The 22,603-nt window shown below is 42.9% G+C and overlaps 1 protein-coding gene across 1 annotated transcript; it reads right to left on the bottom strand.

The window, feature by feature from the left end:
- Positions 1-1,015: 1,015 nt before the first annotated feature.
- LOC128114908 (glutathione S-transferase A6) lies at positions 1,016-21,869 on the bottom strand. The gene is made up of 7 exons (XM_052745347.1): positions 21,762-21,869; positions 15,403-15,510; positions 9,924-9,975; positions 8,704-8,836; positions 5,842-5,983; positions 4,979-5,110; positions 1,016-1,356 (listed from the first exon to the last, which is right to left on the bottom strand). Exons 2-7 carry the CDS (start codon positions 15,487-15,489, stop codon positions 1,234-1,236), a joined length of 669 nt encoding a protein of 222 aa, XP_052601307.1. The 5' UTR covers positions 15,490-15,510; positions 21,762-21,869; the 3' UTR covers positions 1,016-1,233.
- Positions 21,870-22,603: the final 734 nt, after the last annotated feature.

The following is a 22,603-nucleotide window of genomic DNA, read 5'->3' as shown; positions in this document are numbered from 1 at the left end:
AACCTAAACCCAGAGTATGGTGCCACCACAGTGGTCTAGGTGTTCCCACAACAATTAACATAGGCAAGACAAATCTACACAGACATGCCCATTGGCCAACCTGATTTAGACACTAATCTCTTAGGACTCCCTTCCAGGAGAATCTAGATTGTGTTGACTTAGTAACTGAAACCGACCATTAGGGATGGAGAAATGGCTCAACAGTTAAGAGCACTTGCTGCTCTTGCAGAGGACCCAAGTTCAGTTCCAGTACCATAACTCTAATTCCAGGGTATCTGATACCAACACCCTTTTCTGGCCTCTGAGTATCAGGCACACAAATGGTACATATACATACATGTAGGTAAACACTCAACAGACCTAAATCAAATAAATAAATTATAAACAAACATACAAATAAAACCAAACTCCAATCACCTTAGATCACTAAATTAAACCGATTTACAGAGAAATAGCTAATGAAAACTAAGGTTTTTATTATTAAAAATAAGTTTTCCTGACCAGGTATTGTGGCACGCACCTTTAATCCCAGCACTCTGGAGGCAGGGATAGGCAGTTCTCTGTGAGTTTGAGACCAGCCTGGTCTACAGAGCCAGTTCCAGTACTGCAAAGGATACAAAGTGAGATACTGTCTCAAAACAAATGAATAAACAAACAAAACCAAAATAAAAATGTTTCTAAGCAGAAAAAAAAAAAGTGTTACTTGGGGGTACTACTCCAAAATTGCAGCCATGGATTTTGTAAACCTAAGAACATAAAGTGAAGGGCCTGGAGAGATGGCTCAGAGGTTAAGAGTCACTGGCTGTTCTTCCAGAGGTTCTGAGTTCAATTCCCAGCAACCACATGGTGGCTCACAACCATCTGTAATCTGGTGCCCTCTTCTGGCCTGAGGGCATGCATGCAAGCAGAACACTGCACACATAATAAATAAATAAATTTAAAAAAAAGAATATCAAGTGAAATTTCTAAACTTGACTCTGATAGATGAGATAAAAGATACTAGGACTATAAAACAAACCACACAGTCTTCATTTTTTTATTAAACTTTTTTATTATAGGAAAGAGTTAAGTCAGGAAATTAGAAAACATCTCAAGCATATCCTAATAAAAGAGTTTACACTAAACTATGTCGTGGGAGCCCGTTAATTCATTGATAGCGTGAGTGAGAAAGCTCACTGCCTGACAGTCCTCAGGATCGACAGGGAGGCGTAGTGCTGGGTCTATGTCCCTTCCTTAAAACTTGAAAATCTTCCTTGTCTTCTGTATGCTTTTCTCATCAACAGGAGGCTGCCTCTGGCTGCCAGGCTGCAGAAACTTCTTTATGGTGGGCATGTCACTGATTCGGGTTTTCAGAGCCTGCAGTAAGAAAGAAAGAAAATCCATAGCCTTCCGAAGGATCCCAAAGACAAAGCCAGCTTGCAATACAACCTAGGAAATCTGAGTTCCTCCAGCAGCTTGAGTGTGACAGTTACAGATAGACCATGACAAGGGGAAAAATGAGGAGGCAGAAAACAGCCTGCTAGCACTTTGCATGAAGATTTGTTAAGACTTCACTGAGTTATAATCTCCTTTATCTTCTTCCTTACACCCTACCCTCATCAGTTCATAACTCTGGTAGAAAACCAGCCTTTCATATATGAACTCAGAGGAGTATGGGAAAGCCAAGTTGGACCCGAGGATAGGAAAAACTGAGCAAATATTCACAAATTAAAAAAACCAAAATAGCTTATTGTATCATATGATATGGTAATTTCACAGGAGAAATTGAAGAAAGTAAACAAATATTTGGGGACTGAATAATACAATCATTTTTGAGATTTTTTAAAAGAGATTTATTTATTTTATCTATGAGTGGTCTATCTGCATGTACACTTTTATGCCAGAAGAGGGCGTCAGATACTCCTAGAGATGGTTGTGATCCACCATGTGGTTGATGGGAAGTGAACTCAGGATCTCTGGAAGAGCAGCTAGTGCTCTTAACCACTGAGCCATCTCTCCAGCCTCTTCTGAAGGATACAATCTTGAATGAAGAGTGTCATCAAAGATAACAGGGAGGAAACTGCTAAATATCTAGGATCAAAGGCGAATGAATAGAACCTTTATGGTACAGCCAAAGCAGCTTTCAGAGGAAAGCTTCCAGCATATACCTGTAATCCCAGCGCTTGGAAGGGGGTGGTAGGAGGGTCTGAAGCTTATCCCTAGCTACCTAGTGAATTTGAACTAGTCTGAGGTATTTGAAATCCCATCTAGGAACAACAAAATGAATAAGCAATACATAGACTTTATCAAGTACAGAGTTGATTGAAAAAAAAAAAAAAACCACAATTGAAAACTTCTGAAAGCTAACAAAAAGAAAAAGAGAAGACCCAAATCAACAGCATTAGAGATGAAAACAGGGATAATTAACGGGTTCTAATGAAATTGCAAAGATCATTAGGAATATTTTGCAAATATATTCCAAAGATTTGGAAAATATAGGAAATAACAGAGAAATCACTAGACACATTATGTGCCAAAATCAAATCAGAAAATGTAAACCACTTAAACAATACACAATAATTCAGAATCTCCCAACAAAGCAATCCCAGGACTGTAGGAAGGCCACTGCTGAATTCTACCAAACCTTTAAGGATGACCTAACACTAATGCTTTTCAAAATGATTTAAGAAACCGAAGGCAAGAAACATTACAACACCAATCCTATATATCCAGTCACTATTACACTTATGTAGTGGACACTCTTCTGTTGCATGATAAAACACCATGATCAAAACAACTTATAGAGGAAAAGAGTTTATCTGGGCCTACGGTTCCAGAACCATAGGAGTCTATCATGGAGGGAGGCACACACCAGGCAGCAGGCATGGTGGTAGAAGCAGGAAGCTGAGAACTCACATCTTCCACCCCAAGAATGAAGTAGAGAGAGGGAATTGGATGTAGAGTGGCACTATAGATGCCCAAAGGCCACTCCCCAGTGACGTACTTCCTCCAGCAAGGCCACACCTCTTAAACTTCCCCAAATAGTGTCATCAACTAGGAACCACTTGTTTAGATATCTGAGTGTATGGGGGATATTCTCATTTAGACTTCCATACTTATATCAAAACCAGATTAAGGACAACACCAAAAACCAAACAAGTGAATGAATAAACTATCCACATTCCCTACAGTACAATTTCTTAATAAACACAGACATAAAATATGTCAATAAGTTGATGGAGGCTTCAACAAAACATTCATTGTTTGTGTGATGATGTCTCACAACCTTCTGCTGGTCCAGCCTATCAAGAGGCCAGATGGCAGGACTTACATTGACTATGAGTCTGTGAATGAGTACATGGGAGTTGTTTGTTAAATGTATGAAGAACATTTGCAGGGATTAAATCCTAAAAGTCCATCCACACATATGATATAAGTCAATTGTTTGGTTTTATTGATGGTCTGACAAGATCACAGCTGTTTGTCTACTGAGCCAATGTACAGACATAACAAAGACTGGATCAAAGAGAATATCTTTATGCTCTATGTCTATATACTGAATATCTATATATCACTGGCAGGCCCAATGGCCTGGGAAGTAATTGAGTTGGAAGAGTTAAGGGGTGAACAGAGGATTGGAATAGGTGCATATAGCATGCTGTGGTGAATATTTTGTATGATGGTAATCCTGTTTCTATTTTGTTAGTTTAACTAAGACCAAATGTATGACATGAAATGTGAATGACCTTTTCAATCTGAAACCACCATTGTCCATTTGATTGTCCTTCTTCCTTCCTTCCTTTTATACTTAAACATTTTTATAATTTAAATAGAAAGTGTTCTTTGCCACTCAGGTTCCAATCCTTAAAATTGTTCTTATCTACTTCACAGCATTCAAGTACACTAACTCTTTGTGAAGTGTGGGGGTTGGGGGTGGTAACAAGGTTAGTTATGTCCTCTAGGAAAGTCTTAGTGAAAAAAAGAAATATTCTATAATTGTATTTTTTAAATGTCAATTAAAAATCTAATTTAAGGACACACTAAGATCAGATACTGTTTCTGGGGATGCAAAGTTGGTTCGACATATACAAATCAATCACCGTAATACAACAATATGGTGCAGTAACCCAGTGGAATTGTATTCACCCTTCACGGATGAAATTATGACATTTGTAGGAAAATGAACGGAACTGGAAATCATTATGATAAGCAAATAAACTAGACTGAAGAAGACAAAAGAACATGTTTCACTCACATGCGCAAGCTAGATTTAAATGTATAATATGTAAATGTATTATATATGTGTGGCATGAATATAGAAAAGGCTTTATGGGGGAAGGTTTAAAAGGAAGGAGAGAATAAATGAGAGTATTGGAATATATATTAATGAAAGCAAAAAGTGGAACCATTTCAGGAGAGGAAGGGGTCTAGTCAGAGGCAGGAGAGGGGATGATGGACTGGGCAGTAGGGGCGGTCCTAATGGAATCCATTTCTTTGGAAAGAAAAAGAGAATATAAATATTATAGTCAATCAAGTGTCAATTATAATCAACTTTTACACTGAGATAAAGATAGTTTTTGATGGAAGTGTGTGTGTGTGTGTGTGTGTGTGTGTGTGTGTGTGTTATGTGTGTGTGTGAGTGTCTATATAGGAGGGAAATTGATGTTTGACTAGGGGTGAAAGCTGAGGGTAAGAGATCAGATGGAGAGGGTCAGTTCCAATGGACTCTGCAAAGAGAAAGTTTCACCTAAGATGCTGAGCACCCCAGAGAGCAAGAAAAGAGATGTCAATGGGATAAGACGAAGGGTGGGGCTGAGATGCTGGGTTTTTCTTAGGTACCACCTAATTCGTTTTCTTCCAGAACAAGATTATCATAAAGCCTTAGAACAAATGCCTAGAAGTTCATTTAGGAGGCCTAGGGATAAGTGTGCAAGCCAGAAGAAGGCTGGAGATGAAATACTACCAGCCCATGCCAAACATTTGACTCCAGATAGCTCACCTGAAGCAGAGGGAAGTTGGCTATAATGTTGGCATCCAGCTCTTCCATGTTGTAGATCATTTCAACCAGGTGAATATCAGCCTTGCTCAGCTTGTTGCCAACGAGGTAGTCTTGTCCATGGCTCTTTAACACCTGGAGAATTCAAGGGAACACATCCTGAACACACAGAGACAGGCTGGGGCCCCTGCTTCTTCCTGTTGAGACCCTAACTCTTAGCATCATTCTGTTAGTGGATTGGGGCTCCGGGGTTCAAATTAGTAAATGAGTAGGAGACCCTGAAATTGCACCAATGCCCTTATAAAAGGACGTGGAGGGTTCCTTAACCCATCGGCTCTGTTAGGACACTTCTAGAAGCCAGCTACCCAGGAGACAGGCATGAAGCCTTCATCAATAACTACATCTGCCAGCACTTTGATCTCCGTTCCAGTCTCCAGAATTGTTACAAATTAACAATGCTTGCACAACTCACAGTGTACGGCATTTTGGGTGTACTAAGAAAAGTTCTAAACCAATGGCTCTTAACCTGTGGGTCATGACCCCTTTAGGGTCACATATTAGATATTTACATTATGATTCATAACAGTAGCAAAATGAAGTAGCAACGGAAATAATTTTATGGTTGGGGGGTCACCACAAAATGAGGAACTGTACTAAAGGGTCCAAGCATTAGGAAGGTTGAGAACCATTGGTCTAAACTCTTTTTTAAATAGCTCCCTGATATGCCACCCCTTTAAAGCATGCTATTCAGTATCCCCAGCCTGAGTCCTCCTGTCTCAGCCTCCTGAGGGCTGGGATAACAGGTACACGGCATCACACCCACACACGTTATTATGGATCTTGAAGTCCAAACAGCTTCTGCAAACCTTTTCAAAGGCAGGAAAGTAACGGTTGGTCGCTTTCTCTTTCATCAGGGCGATGTTTGCTTCTTTGACCCCAGGTGGGTCAAATGGGTAGAGAATAAACATCTCATTCAAATCCACCAAACCTTCCGAATACATATCAATCCTGAAAGACAAAAACAAACACAGCTGTTGAACGTGTCCGGCCTGGCATTTTTCAGTTTGAAAACCTCCGAGGACAGAGCATCAGCAGGTGCCACTCCCACCTCCTGCCCCTTCCTCCTGTTCTGTGTCAGACAGAAGCTAGGACTTTTACAATGAACATCGGTTCCTTAGAGAAACCTAAAAGGAACGCGTGGGTCAAAACCTTTGTTGTACGTGTGGCCAAATACAGCTGGGGGGCACTGGTGTCTTGCCTAGCGTCACTGCCAGGAGAGAACCTGGAAAAACTCAGGCACTTCTCATGGGTACAGCAAATAGGATACCTCTTCTGCTTTTGCTTATTCTGTGAACAAATGGGGTGTGGGTACCAGGAGGAAAAACTGTGGAGAGCTCGCAACTCACTGGAATAACTCAGGTACTTCTGCTTCCTTTGCTGCCTCAGTCCACGTTCTTTTAATGTTACAAGTTCTCTCAGTGGCGTTAGTTTCCAGTTTTGCACATACGTCTTTTATTCATTTTGAGTTATTTTCTGTAAACTGTAACAGAGGTCTAACATGACATAGACAGGTCTAAGTTACATTCCTAAGCACGTAGATACCCATGACGGCAGTATAGGTGCTTGTGTCTGCTGCAGAGCAGTTGAGTAGATAGATATACATGCATTTGCTCCCGGGCTCTCAATTCCATTCCATGGCACTGTGTGTCTGGATTTATGCCAGTCCCACACTAGGTTGGATGCCATCGCTGTGTGGTACATTTTGAGGTCAGGTACCGTAATCCCTCCAGTTTTGTGCTTTTGGGGGTTCCTCATATACTATATCTTTCAAATGGTAAATTTAATCAGTTCACATTCAAGTACAAGATGTGGACAAGCCCTCGTAGTTCTGTTCATTTTTCCTGGTTGTGCTGCATGCTCTTGTATTTCCTTCCATCTGTGTTCAGCTGTGTTTGGATGATTTCCTATATAGGCGGGAATTGATTCTCTCTTTTCTCTTTTGTGGCTCTGCTCCACGTTTACCTTTTGTACTTATCTCTTCTTTCCTAGCGGAAGTTATTAACACCATCCTTGGCCTTCTAGTCTATGACCCATGTAAGCAAGTGCAGTGGCACCAATCCTCTGGTGATGAACTCACAGTTAGTCTAGTGACGTTCTTCACATGTGGCCTGTTGTGGGTCTGTTTCCATGCTCTTTCCCCTCTGACAGGTTGGTTGTAGTGTGCCTCAGGGATCTGTTTTGTGACCTTATCTGGGTTCTTTTGAGCTTCTCAGGATGAGACTTTTCATCTTTGCTAAGATATGCAAAGGCACCAGCAATTATTGCATTTACAGGCTTCTACAGCCCTTCCTGTCTCATCTCAGAACACTCATACTGTGAAGGTAGAAGAAGCTACCACTTTTATTGAAGAGTAGATTCTATAATCAAAGACTTTCTGCTGGTCATGAATCCTAAGTGTTAGTTGGATGGACAGCATTGGCTTTGAAATGTCTAGTGGGCACTTCAGTGCTCAGGTTCACCAACTATTTCCAGTGATACAGCTGCTGGCTTTTATCTTAATTTGGTCTGTTATGTAGGGAAGGATGTCAAGTGCATCTAGTTACATATTTTGCTGATTTCTTCCATAGTTTGAAAGCTTCTATGAGCCTTTCTGTACAAGAACAGAAGAGGGCATATTTTTGTTTTTCTTGGATATACACCAGACTGAGAAAGTGATCGGTCATCAATAATACTGTATTTAACTGTTAGAGGAACTGCCAACATTTCATAACAGATTTTACTTTCTTTTGAAATAAATTGGCGTGTGTGTGTGTGTGTGTGTGTGTGTGTGTGTGTGTGTGTGTTTTATGTGTTTATGTGCACACTCTCATGAATGTATGTGCACTTGGAGGCCAGCGGTCAATGCCAGGTGTTTTTCTCTATTGCCTCCACGTCATGAGACATGTGCCCAGATAAACTTGGAGCTCAGATGTTCCTATTAGACCGGCTACAAACACGTGGGATCCACTGGTTCCTGAAGCACACTGTGGCACCGTGCCTTTATGTGGGTGCTGGATGTCACACCTTCAATGTGTGTGCTCAGACAGGAAGGATTTTACTGACTGAGCCACGTCCCCTGCCACCATAGTTGACTAAATGTCAATGAAGCAGTTCTACCACAACTGGGAGGTAAGCTGCCAGGTTTGGTGGCACCGACTCAATCCAGCTGCTGTAGTTCTACATGACACGAGCCAGATGACTCCAGGATCTTGGGCATCTTGATTCTATTACCCTTGAACACTGGACTAGTCCACATAATTATCTAGTAGCTTAATTTCCTGGTCCTGACCATGATCATTCCTGGAAATTAAAAGTTGGCAGATAAAATCCTTACATTGTCAATCCTTTATCTCTAGACTTCATGTTCTGAGCAGCCAGCTTCAGAAAAGCCTGAGCACCTGGAATAATGGTCCTACTCTTCTCGCAAATTCAAAGCTGATGAGAGCTCTCCAGCCTCTATCCCTGTGTTGTGTCTGAGAACATCCCTGGTAATTGTTACAGTCACCAGGATCCACCCTACCATTACTCATCCCTCATCTCTAGAGGACTCTGCTATATTTCAACCCACTATAAATACCAAGGCAAGCCTACTGGTGGCCATGACCCCCTGCCATAGATCTGATCATTCAATGAAAGACTTAGATCCTTCTCATGATATCCATTGATACTGAAATAGAAATATACTGTACAGGGCTCTCTCTTTCATGTCCTTCCCATAGAGGTTGTATTTGCTGGAAAAATAGTTGAGAATGGCCCTGGTCTGCACCAGCTTCATTCCGTCCACCTCCACCATGGGCACTTGCTGGAACATCAAAACTCCATCTTTTGAAAAAGGAAAACAAAAATATAAAGAGATTTTTTAAAAATGCTGTGGGTTATACATATGCTTTCAGAATAAAAAGCCATCAAAAGACTAAAAATACAAGAGGAAACACATTATAGCTTGATAACTTAATGTTTCTAATTAAATACAATTAGTATTTTTAAGTGTCCCATAATTCCCTGCTCCCCAGCCCTTGGTCAGTAGCTTACTAATTCATTTCTGTCTCTGTTACCCATCCAGACACATGCCAGGGAATTTCTATTTCTTTGTGTTGACTTCTACTCATAGCTATTCTTATGAAAGTGGGAGAGAATGCAACAAGGTGATCAATGGATAGCAAAGTTGGTCTAGAGAACAATTTCTATGTCAGGATCTTTTTTTTTGAGACAGGGTTTCTCTGTATAGTTTTGGTGCCTGTCCTGGATCTCGCTCTGTAGACCAGGCTGGCCTCAAACTCACAGAGATCCACCTGGCTCTGCCCCCCACCCCAGTGCTGGGATTAAAGGCATGTGCCACCACCGCCTGGCCTATGTCAGGATCTTTGTGTGCTCTTCTAATCTTCGTAGCAGGCAGTGGGCCAAGGAAGGCATGAGTCCCTAGCCTCATGGCTGCCACCCATTCCTGTTTCTTTACCTCCTCACACTCTAGTCTGAACCTCCAATACTTTAGGACCACCTCACTATAGATTCTTAGGGACTGGCAGGGAGTCAACTGGTCAAGCCACCAGACTGAAGAACTCAAGGTGAGCACTGGATTTGCTTCTTTTCTCTGGCCTACTGCAGCAAGTGAGCAGCATGGGACCCTGAGTGCTCTGTATCTCAAGAAAAGTGGAGAAAAAAGAGGAAAGTTGGGGAAGGTACTGGGGGATGTTTCATTCGCAAATACTCAGAGGCCTAGCCCTTTTTAACGTTAAGTAAGCCTCACATCTGCCCAAAGAACCCTCCTCCTTTATGTTTTTCCTACTGGCATCCTACTCCTCTCTAGCATCCCTGGGAACCACCTTATAAACACACCCACATGACCTGCAGTCTAAACCATCTATCTGGAAGACACCCCTGTCTGGGGTCTTCGGGTACTTGAGCTCACCACTTCTTAACTTCTCCAAGTCCTCGTTGGTGTGTATAAATTTCTCTTCATACTAGAAAGCAGAAACAGCAAAGGAGTTGTCAGTTTTTCTTTAGTCTTGCAGGCTTCTTCACTTGAATACATTCTCTTCCATACATAGTGTAAGTGAGGGAGCACTTTGGGGTTGGCAGTTTATGCAACAACCTGCTTACAGCTGTTTGGATGCATGTCTGACCTGTCAAGAGAGCACAACTCATGGCATGTAGCTGCTCATCCTGAAGGTCCTTTCCCTTCCACCCTGTTCCTCACCAAGAACTATGACAACCTCACAATCTGGGAGGGATTTCACAATAAGGGAAAGCCTGCAAAGGTCTTCTCATGGTGAAGCTGCAAGACTGCAGGAGTCTGCATCTGGGATCACTGGGTCTGCGGCACAAGATGTGATGACATGGACCAACAGTCTCTGTCCTAGTCAGCTTCAGCTGTCAAGTTGACACAGCCCAGAGTTACCTGAGGGAGTCTCAACTGGGGGATGTCATTGATCAGATTGGTCCATGGACATGTCTGTAAGGCATTTTCATCATTGCTAATAGATGTAGCCCCGCCCACCATGGGTGGTGCTATCCCTGGGCAGGTGGGCCTGAACTACCAAAGGAAGCTAGCTAAGCAAGTCAGGAGAGCAAGCCAGTGCAACAGCAATCCTCCATGGTCTCTGCCTGAGTTCCTGCCTCAGCTTCCTTCAATGATTGGCTTTAACATGTAAGCCAAACAAATTCTTTCATCCAAAACAGGTTTTGGCCAGTGTTTTGTTTTTATGTTAAAAAAATATTTCATGGATATAACTGTTTTGCCTGAATATATGGCTGTGTTTCACTTGCATGCTTGTGCCTTCAAAGGCCAGAAGAGGGCATCAGATCCTCTAGAACTGGAGATACAGAGTGTTGGAGAGATGGCTCAGTGGTTAAGAGCACTGGCTGTTCTTCCAGAGGTCCTGAGTTCAATTCCCAGCAACCATATGGTGTCTCATAATCATCTGTAGTGAGCTCTGGTGCCCTCTGGTGGCTTGCAGGCATATGTGCAGACAGAATACTGTATACATAAATAAATAAATCTTTTTTAAAAAAAAAAAGAAAGAAAGAAAAAAGAAATCAAATCCAGGCCATCTTTCCATCTCTCCAGCACCCAGTCATTGTTTTATCATAGCAACAGAAACCAAACCAGAATAGTCTTTATAAAACCTAGTTAATAATTTATGTATGATATGCCATTAACTCTTCTTAAGTAGAATTTCCTTTTTGGGAATATATGAAACTTCATAGTAGAATTCTCAGTTTAAGGTTCATAGTGCTCACTGTGAAACAGTAAAAGGATCATGACTTTCATGATCTAATTTGATTGGATATATGTTTCCACAAAATATTTAACCAAGGTTGACAAGATGGCTTAGCTGGTAAAGGCATTTGCTGCCATGTCTGACAACCCGAGATTGATATTTGTGGCTCACGAGGTAGAGGAATAACAAACACCCACAAGTTATCTTCCAGCCTCTACCTATGCATCGATAGTACATATATGCACACACATGAACAAAATAAAACATTAAAAATATTAAATAAATCATTCAGATTCTGATGATTGCACAGGTTTATTGTAACACTTCATTTTTGTGTATTTATCTGACCTTGAAGTCATTGTTAAATCTCACTCTCATTATTCTAATCTATACACACAGTTATATGATTTCATTTTGTTATGGGAAATAATTCACTAAGCCATTTAAACCACTTAGAAATATTCAGTGTGTGTGTGTGTGTGTGTGTGTGTGTGTGTGTGTGTGTGTGTGTAGCCCCAGAAGGATGATGTGTCAGAATTCTAATGGATGTCTTGCTATTTCCTCACACTATCTTTTCATTTCCTTTTCATTTAAAGCAATTGAATATTGGTGACCATCTACTCTGCTCTTCATCTGCCTCTAGAAATCAAGCTTATCCAAGAGCAATCACTTTGGTCAGAAAGGCAGCCCATGACAGGGCTGTCAGAGACTGATCTGATGCCCTGAGGAGTTCCCAGTACCTGCTACAACCATAGCAATCAATTTGGCCAGACATGGGTGGCACATGCCTATGCAATGGCAGCATTCTGGAATTGAGGCAGGAGGATGACAAGGTCATGGCCAGCCTGGCATATGCTGCAAAACTAGTATAACAACCCTCAATTTGGGAGCTAGGGAGATGCCTCAGTGGTCAAGAGCACTGGCTGCTCTTCCAGATGATCCAGGTTCAATTCAGAGCACCCACATGATGGTTCACAATTGTCTATAACTCTATTTCCAGGGAATCTGATACCCTCTTCTGGCCTCAGATCATGGCATCTGATCTGGCCTCTTCTGGCTTCAGCCATGTTTGTGTTTCAAACATACATGTAAGCAAAACATCCATACACATAAAATAAAAACCTCAAATCAGCTTTTGTATCATTTTGTATATCATATATCAAATATATAACTATATTTGACTTTATAGAATCTATAAAAATAAAGTCATTAGAAACAGTCACGATTATTTCTGTATTTTGATGTTCATACGATTTATGATCTAGGCTGTAGCTAATAAATAGCTCTGTGGTTTGAGCATAATCATTGGAGATCTCACAACATTTGTTTCCTCATTTGTAATAATCATCTATTGATTTTTTTAAAATGTGAGACAAAGTTTTACTATGTTGCACAGGCTAGACTCCGCAATTCTCCTCCTACTTCAACCTCCTGAGTAGCTGGGGTCCTAAGCACATGCCACTGCACCCACTTCAAAGTACACAGTGTAGGGCTTGCCCCACATCACACTGGACAACAAGTACTAACTCTGGTTGCATAGACTGTGACTTACTATAGTTCTGAGTAGTGATGGGCAGGAATATTTTCATCTCTGGCTGCTTGGTTGGAATGCTGGATTGTAGACATACACTGTCACACTGCATTAGATGACAGATAGTGAGGTGGTGAATGCCACCAATTAGCCAAGCATCCATTCAGGAAACACAGGGGACAGAGGGGATGAGCAGTCATCGGAAGAGGCTCACCAAGGTCGGATAGGGATGGTGAGTTTGTTGGTTATGGTGAGAACGATGGAATGGATGGGTCTGTCATAATCAGTCTTTGGGCACAGAAGACCCAGAAGGTCTGAGCAAGGGTCCCAGGCAGCCTGTGCTCAGCTCCCTCTTCAGTCTCCCTGGGGTGGACAAGAGGAGGCCTTGATACTGAGTTCATTGCTTCTACTTCACCCTTCTCTTTAGACCGCATTCCTGCAGAGGCTGAGCCACAGGTGGACATCTGCATGGCGGGAAAGCAGATTCATTTTGAAAGAACCCAAGGTAGAAAGGCGCCCATTTGTATCTTTGGGCTGCTCTCTTTGTACTTGGGAAGCATCAAGCTAAAGCCCCATGCACACCAGGAGCAAGGGTGAAGTGCAACCCTCAGGGTCATGTAAACACAGCGCCAGGAGGCTGGGAGAGCACTGCAAGTCCCCTCCCAGGATCCTGCCTCAACCCTTAGCCATTCTTCCCAGCTTCTTCTACCCAAGAGCAAAATCTCCTGAGTCTGTCTGTGATTTCCGCTCAAGTAAATCCCTCCCAGATCACAGGTATCTTACTGAGACGTGTTTTACCCAAGGATGCCTCCAGAGGGCAGCACCCAACAGGGTCATACAGGAAAGTACCAGCACCTCTTGAACATTAGTGAAATGCTGAGTGTCCTAGATGCTCCACTATTCATTTAAATCTCTTCTTCGAAGACATATGTGGTGATGTGTGGGGAAATTGCTGGAATTTGAGGGCATCCCAAGCTACACAGTAAGTGAGTTATAAAACAAGACCCTCTCAGGAACAAACAACAATGGGCCACCTTTTTTACCTCTTTACTCTTTATATTCCCACAGATGTGTAGGATGCTGGGGGCAGGGACAACCGTCTTCCTCACTGGGTATCCTCGGGACTTAAAAGAACCTGGCACTTACTCGGTGCTCAAGACAATAATGTCTACAGTGTCTGCCCCACCCTGAACAAGCAGCCTGTTGCTGTCCACTCCTGACTGTCTCTTAACTGCGGTTTGTATTTCCACTCTACTTTCATTTGCTAAAATGTTATATATTTTTTTTTTGCTATGGAATAGTAATCAATACAATATATCATTGTTCTTTGAGGCCATTCTCTTAGGATGAGTTGAGCAATGTCCTCTCAAATTGCCTCTTACCCAGCCCAAACATCATCTATCATGTATTCTGTCTCTAAATACTTAAATGTGTTCTCTACACTGTAAGAACTCTGTTAGGGGAGAAACCTCCCGCCAAGACATGGTCACATCTAAAACAGTAATAATTCGTTAGTGTTACCAAATATCCAATATTTGTAATTCTAATTCTTATAAATGCCATGAACTATTTCTTGTTTATTTTAATTTGTATTAATAATTATAAATAAATTATAAAATAATTATAAATAAAAGAAAATCACACACTGAAATTAACCAGACCCAAAGACTATACAACTCAGTGAACTTCTATTCAGTTGGAGTTATTTATTTTTCACACTCTAAATCTCCATCCGAATGTCGTGCACATGTTGTGACTAATGCCTCGAAGTTGTTACTGTCTGTGCTGTGATAAGAAAAAAATTTCACCTATTTGTTATGTCGTAGCTATTTATATATATCTTTAAAACTTATAATCTTAACTACAAGTCTGTTTTTATTCAATAGAGTCACACTCTATAGCATAGCCTACCCCTGAACTTGCGATCCTCCTGCCTAGACTTCTGGGATTAAAGGTATGCCTTAATCCTAGGGCACAATTCTTCAGAGGTCACAATTCTTTAGACATCATGCAATAGGAAACTGTAGCATGAATCTTAAAAGTTCTTATTAATAAAATCAAACCCGCAGCCAGGTATTGGGGTGAACTGGAAGATCAGAGAGACAGAACAAGCCACAGCTAACCACACCTGGCCAACTTCTCAGCTGATCTTGTTTCCTCAGACTGGAAGCCTCTGTGTCCTCATATCCGAATGGTTCTCAGCTGAACTGTGCTGCTCAAAACCCAAAAGCTTAACCAGCCAAATGCTTAACCAGGCCAAATGCTTCTAATTTTTGGTCCTCACACCTTATATACCTTTCTGCTTTTGCCACCACTCCCTGGGATTAAAGGCTCACTTTCTGGGATTAAAGGCGTGTGTCACCATGCCTGACCATTTCCAGTGTGGCCTTGAATTCACAGAGATCCAGAGGGATTTCTACCTCTGGAGTGCTAGGATTAAAGGTGTGAGTGCCACCATTTTCTAGCCTTTGTATCTAGTGGCTGTTCTGTCTCTGACCCCAGATAAGTTTATTAGGGTGCACAATATTTTGGGGAACACAATACCACCACAGGAAACACCTCCTGACTGATGTGAGGAACTCAGTGGACACAGTCTCTTTTAGGTGCATCTGAAGATGGACCATCTCGAAACTTACCTCTACTCCAGCTGCAGCCAAGAGCCAGCGGATAGACTCCATTCTGCCCCGGGCCTCATCATAATGAAATAAGGGCTTTCCCGCCATTGTTATAGCTCCTCGTGTTCACTAAGTATTAAAAAAAAAATGAATGGATGAATAAATGAATGTACACAATCTAAATGTACCTTAGGATTATGGCTAATAATACAATAGTACAGAAGAATTATCTGTCTGTTCTCGTCAAGGTTGCTAGCAATCCCCGTCAGACTTTCTTGATCCAAATTGCATCAAACCACACCATGGGTAGTTTGAGGACATAAACAGAGCAGCCTCGACCCTACAGTGGAGGAGGGCCTGGGCTCCTGGCAAACCTTAAAATGCAGACATCACTGACAAGAGAAGGGGCCAGAGCAAAGTCCCCCCACAGCTCTGTGGCTCCTGTGTTGCTTTGTTCAGAAGGTCCTGGCTCAGCTTCACTCTGGCTGTAGCCAAAGCCTAATTCTCCCCACTGCTGAAGGGGATTCTTTTTCTACTACAACCCCATGTCCCACATCTACAGTGAGTTTTATTTCACAATCTAGGAAAAGAGTAGTTGCTGCAATAATTTTATATTGAGAGGAACATGACCAGTTTATTTAGTGCCTAGTGAGTAATGGGCAGTTTCTCATTTTAATCCTCTTTCAACTGTTATAAGAGACACTGGCATCTCTAGATACCATGATGTGGCAAATCTGTCATTCAAATGCACTTCCTTTTCCACTGAAATCTTGAAATTTTCCCATTTACATAATTTGCAAACTCCATGTCGTTATTTATTAGTGAGTTGGAAAGTACACCATAGGTTCTAAGTAGCATTTTTAATATCATAGGAGTTTTCATATCATAGGAACTCTCAGGAGTGTGGCATGTATGTTAAAGGTAAACATTTGGGGTTCCATTCATGTTGTGCAATGCACCTGTGGCTGAGAGTGAGATTCAAGAATCACACCTTCCTGGTACTAGCCATGAGGTTCATAGCTTGTTCTTTTCCAAGGTGCCCCTGCACTACTGACTTTCTGAGCTGGGTAATCTTTGTTCTAGGAGTCTATGGCAATCATTGGAGGGTATTTACTAAGCAACCTCTGGCATTATATTATAGTCTTCCCCAACTCTCAATTATGATAACCCAAATGTCTTCAGATTCTGTCCACTGTGCTCCTGGAGCAGCACCTCTCAGTCACTGCCCTTCAGATTGAGAAATACGGGCTCTGTTCTGAGCTGCCAGAGAGAACAGCATAGAGAAAGGAGTCAGAAAAGCACCTTGTGGGGGCCCAAATTACTCAAGGTTAGAGAATCTGAGCTTGCTTTACCCAGCAGGGCTGCATAATAAGATGATTTTTGCCACAGGCATGGTTACCAGGTGTTTTGAAGGGTCTACACTTGGCTGTATGTTGTGCTTTGATCCTGAAAGGGGGGAGTCTTTTGCCTCTCCTTTGGCATTGTATAAAAAGCCCTTTGGAATAAACCTCCAGGTGACTGGGTATTGACCCAGCGCCCTCCTGAAACTATCCCATGTCTCTGTCTTTCTTATCGTCTATTCCTATCTTTCTATCTATCATTTCCTCATTCCTCTCTCCTTCACAGGTCGGAGCTAGACTCCCGCAGGCTCCCACAGCACCTCAGACTAAGACCAGGAAAGTCAACAGTAGGCTCAGGCAAGCCCTGTATGAGGTGCATACACAAAAGCAAGCCACAGTTTCAGATTGCCGGGTTGTTACATCTTTAACACACACACACGCGCACACACACACACACACACACACACAGAGTTTACATGTAATCTATTAGTCTTTTTTAAAAGTCCAAAGCAATTTTCATTATAACCCTCCTTGGAGCATTTTTGCTGTGTTGAGCAGTGGTGATAACTGGTAGAGAGTGACATGCCAACCTGATCTGGTTCCTGCACTAGTCAGGTTTAAATCTAGTCCTGACCACGGACTTGTGTACATGTTAGAGAACAGAATGGCCATGAAGTGGCTGTAGTTTTTGGTTCAGGAGTCATCATCCCCTTAGCTAGTCAGAGCTGGGAAGATGGATGCCATTGTGAAAACAAAGCACCAGCTTTTTCTTGAGGTGGGATCCTGCCTGCGGGACCACCATCATCCCGCACTTTTCTTACCCCTCAGAGGTCAGGCTTCTTATCCTTAGATTACCGACGCCCCTCACCATTGTCTAATACACCTGATTGAAAAGCTTGAGAGATGGGTCTGTTCTTACAGGGACCAGAATTTGGTTCTCAGCATCCATATCAGATGGCCCATAGCTGCTTGGAACACCAGTTCCCAGGGATCCAGCAACCTCTCTTGTACTCCATGGGCACCTGCACTCACACATGAATATTTCCCCACATAGACATACACACATACATGTAGTTATAAGCACCATGTTCTCCATACGTTTCAATGTTCCCCCTACTGGCACCATGGTTCTCTGAATTTAGGTTTGCCCTGTGCAACTCCAAATAATTGGTTTTTTGTTTTTGTTTTTTTCACAAGGTATCTCTGAGGAGCTGAGATTTTTCCTACGTAAGACATTTGTCACATTCTTTCTTCTGTTGGCAGTGACTCCAAGGCAATCCTGCCTCTGCCTGGTGGGTTCTATGCCCGGTAAAATGTAAGCATCCGCTCCACTTAGCTAGTCTCCCCTCGTGACTCTCCATGTCCTGAGCTGCAAGGGATCTGAGAAACTCTAGTTGAAGCTAGTTCTGGCATTCAAACTAGTTTCTTCTTGCCTATCTTATTATTCAGTTTTTATAGCCTGCAAAGGTAACTTCCCTCCCAGACCCACACAAAGGGAGCTCCCAGGAAGTCAGCACAGCCTTGTAGAGTGTCAGGTTCTGAACTGTTTATTCTGCAGCCCGGAAGAGCACCTGGCTCCATAGCTCAAGACACAGCCATTTCTTATTTATTTATTTATTTATTTATTTATTTATTTATTTATTTATTTAGTTTTTAATTTATTTTAATTTATTTTGCAATACAATTCAGTTCTACATATCAGCCACAGATTCCCTTGTTCTCCCCCCTCCCGTCCCCCTCACCTTCCCCCCAACCCCCCCCATTCCCATCTCCTCCAGGGCAAAGCCTTCCCCACAGACTGAGGTCAACCTGGTAGACTCAGTCCAGGTAGGTCTAGTCCCCTCCTCCCAGGCCGAGCCAAACAATCCTGCATAGGCCCCAGGTTTCAAACAGCCAACTCATGCAATGAGCACAAGATCTGGTCCCACTGCCTGGATGCCTCCCAAACAGATCAAGCCAATCAACTGTCTCACCCATTCAGAGGACCTGATCCAGTGGGGACCCCTCAGCCATTGGTTCATAGTTCATGTGTTTCCATTCATTTGGCTATTTGTCCCTGTGCTTTATCTAACCTTGGTCTCAACAATTCTCGCTCATATAAGCCCTCCTCATTCTCGCTAATTGGACTCCCAGAGATCCACCCAGGGCCTAGTCATGGATCTCTGCATCCAGATCCCTCAGTAGTTGGATGAGGTTTCCCATTTCTTACAGCGCTTCCTTGCCAGGAAGAACGCTGAGGACAGAGCCAAGCAGTTCAACAGTAAACTAGGGCCACCATGCTGATAGGGTAACAGCCCTACTGTTCCACTGTTTAAACACAATCATCCAAACAGCAGCAGTCTCCAGGAGCCAGACAGACAGCTCCTCGATTGAGCACGCTCACTGCTCTCACAGAGCTCCTTATTCTCAGCACCCACATAAAGCAGTAATCACCCAGCTATAACTCCGGTGCCAGAGAATCCAACACCTTCTTCTGGTCTCTATCAGCATCCCCTACCCGTCCACCTCCACCACCACCACCCCCCCACACACATTCACATAAATAAAAAGCAAATCTTTCTAAAAATAAATCATAATGGCAGTTTTCTACGTAGCAGAAATAGTGGGTTGGGTTTTTTATTTTGTTTTGTTTTAACTTGCATATGTTTTTCGCTGGGAAACCTGAAGGGAATATTAAACTCAGAAAATAAAAGGAATTTGCAAAGTCTCTGCTGGTGTGGGAATGTGTCATTTCAAAAGAGCATTCATTGCTCTTTAGCTTGTCTAAATCTAGGTCTTCTTGCTTTACCACCCCAAAATTCTAAACATTTCCATTTTATTGTTCTTTTGAGACTTTAAACTCTGCTCATCTTTGGACTCCTTGATATGGAGGGATCAGGAAGAGGAGGGGAAGGAGGAGGAGGAGGAGGAGGGTAGGTGGGGAGGAGGAGGAGGAGGAAGGGAGAGGGGAGGAAGGAGAGGGAGAGGAGGAGATAAAAGTAAAGGCCTATGAAATGGCTTAGCTGGTAAAGTGCTAGGCTTGCAAGCCTGGAGAGCAGCGGTCCACCCTCAGATCCTGTGGTGGAGGACAGAACCAGTCCTCTGAGCACAGCTGTGTGGTGCTTGCACTTACACACATTGTAGGTAAACACACACACCAACAAAATGAAATAAAGGAACCACTACAACGTTCCGACAACTCCAACAGTGTGATCTAAAAACATAAGAAACAGAAATGCAGCATCGGTGGGAAGCGAAGTAACCGACTACAGCCTTAGCGCACAAATCGGCCAATTGATTACAGCCCAGCTAGGTAACTGTTCACAAATAATCACTGCTTTGTTTTGATTTTTTAAGGAGAAGAACCAGTTTCTACTTTGTGCTTGATCTTAATTAAGGTGGCTTACTTGAACATGGAACATTTCCTGGAAAATCAACATGAAGTCTATATTTAGATTCTGCTCTGCAGGCACACACTTCAGGCTGAGAATATACACTACAAGGGTATATTTTCAGATTGCTGGGGACACCCCACTTGTTTTTATCAACCCATTCAATTCTGTGCCCTGGTTTTCTAAATTCCTGGCAGTTATTTTTCTTTAAAAACTAAGAAAGGAAGTCTAGAGGGACAGCTCAGCAGAGCACTTGCAGTTTTTGCAGAGGACCAGAGTTTGAATCCCAGCACCCACATAACTAAGGAGACAGGTAGGTATCCCCCAAAACACCTCTCACTCCAGCTTGGAGGAATCTAAAGCCTTCTTCTGGGCTCCCACCCACAGTCACACACACACACACACACACCCCTCTCACACAAATAAATACAATAAATCTTTTAAAAACTAATAAAATGCACATGCAGAGGGCAGTGATTATTGTGAGGTGCTATGCTCTATCTTTTCTCATTATGAGACTAGGAGAAGCAGATTAAGGTATAATAGGTTAGAGTTTGGAGAAAACGGATATCTAGCTCCCTAATTTCCTAAGCCATTAAAGCAAACAAGGGTTCAAAACTTTTTTATTTAAATTCTCCTAAACCCTAGGAGCTCTGGACTTTGCTAAACCCCGCCCCCAAATGAAACTGAAAGCATCTCTCACACCATAGAAAACCCCACGCCTAGGTGAAATTTTCCGATGTTTGGAAGCCTTCAAAAACCCCGGAGAACTGAGTGCTGTGCATCGCTGTCTTCTGACCTTGACAGAGCTGTGGCACTCACGAAGTCACACAGCTGCACTGCCAGCAACGGGCCTGCCCACGACCAAGTCTGTCAACATTGTCCTAGACGGGGGAGGGGCTCGTGGAGGCCAGGCCCACCCACGTCGGGCAGTCTGCCGAAACCCAGTGGATCACCAAACCAAACCGAAAAGACATGAATGTAGGGGTGGGAACGTGGGGACAGTGAGAAGGGATGGATGAGTGTGACCAGGCCGGGTTATATATGCAACTATCAAAGAATAAGTTAAGTAAACATTTTCTAATTAAAAAAAAAAAAGGCTCCAGCATTCCCGAAGGCACGGTCCTCACCCCTCCCCTCTATGAGAAGGAAAAGGGGGTGCAGCTTTGCTGAATGAGGGGTAAGAAGCAAGAGGAGGACGAGGCCTGGTGCCTGCGGAGATGTAACTGGAGGGTCCGACACTTGGTGGCCAGTGTTCCCAGAGGCTCTAAGTTTCCCGGATTCCTCTCGCAGCCTCCCTGATGCGTGTAAGAGTAATGCGTGATGAGTGTAAGAACAGGCTTCAGTCCACCGTGCCTCTAACCAGTCCTTGTTAAGGAAGTCACAGAAATCGAAGGACCGGTAATAAGGATAATAAAATTGCTCAGGCCATTAAACTCTCCTTTCCTCATTTTCTACATTCTTCCTTCTAACATTTCTGGAAAAACTGTTGTCAAACAAACGCGGTGAGGGAGTTCTGCGGCATTCTCTAGGCACACGACCAAGAAAGCACAGCGTGAGTATAAAACACTCCTTCATGTGCTAAGGAGTTGACGTTAAAGGACTCTCCTTAGCATCTAAAAGGCAGGACACGCAAACTTGTAGGAAAAAGGACTCTGCTAGTCCTTACCTCGCTGGAGAATTCTCTTTTCTCCCACAGCAGTAAAGAGCCACAAGTGCAAATGTTTAGTCCTCAGATTGACTCCTTCCGGGAGAAGGGGGAGGAGTCCCGTTAGGGAGAAGCCACACCCACCCCGTTCAGGGCTGGACAGGGGGTGGGGGTGAGGTGGGGGTTGTGGGGGGGTCGTCTCCGCTGACAATTAGAAGGAAAAGTGCCAAGTCATTCTAACTCGGCAAAGCACTGGGTTAATGTTTTGCTTTTCAAGGTAGATGACAAAATGGTACTGATAATCTCAAATAGTTTTACTCTGCCTGTGGGTGGCGACTGGGTTTGGGGTCAAAGACTTTTTCCGCTGGGGTGAATGGACTGCAGGGACAAAGGCAGATACAAAATTTCCACTCTGAAATTAGCACTGTAAAGCCAAGATGTCACAGACACAAAGGCGGTTTTATTCCAGGGCGGCATGGATTTGTAAGTAACACTGGTTTTGGTTTGGAAACCCACGTAAGCCACCAACATTAACGAGAACTGAGGGTTTTGTAAGAAAGGAAGTTGGCAGAATTGCCTCTCATTCTTAGGAGAAAGATAAGCAGGGATGGGACAAATTAGGGTGGTCGTGTATTTACTAAGCCTATGCCAGAATCCAGGTCAAAAGGCAAAATGGACTATCTGGTAATTCTGAAACCAGGCAGTTTTGTCAGTGAAAAGTTTTTTCACCCCGATAAGCCTCTCTGCCGACACAGCAATCCAAATCAGACCGAATTAGAAAAAGCCCCGGTTTAATCGGTGAAGCGTTCCTGGATGATTTTCCAGCCCTCTAGAGAGGAGACAGGGAAGAAAGACTGAAAAAC

Source organism: Peromyscus californicus, unplaced genomic scaffold (assembly GCF_007827085.1).
Source record: "Peromyscus californicus insignis strain IS unplaced genomic scaffold, ASM782708v3 Scaffold_19__1_contigs__length_69161282, whole genome shotgun sequence".
NCBI lineage: Eukaryota > Metazoa > Chordata > Mammalia > Rodentia > Cricetidae > Peromyscus > Peromyscus californicus.
This window is presented reverse-complemented; position numbering and strand designations above follow the sequence as displayed.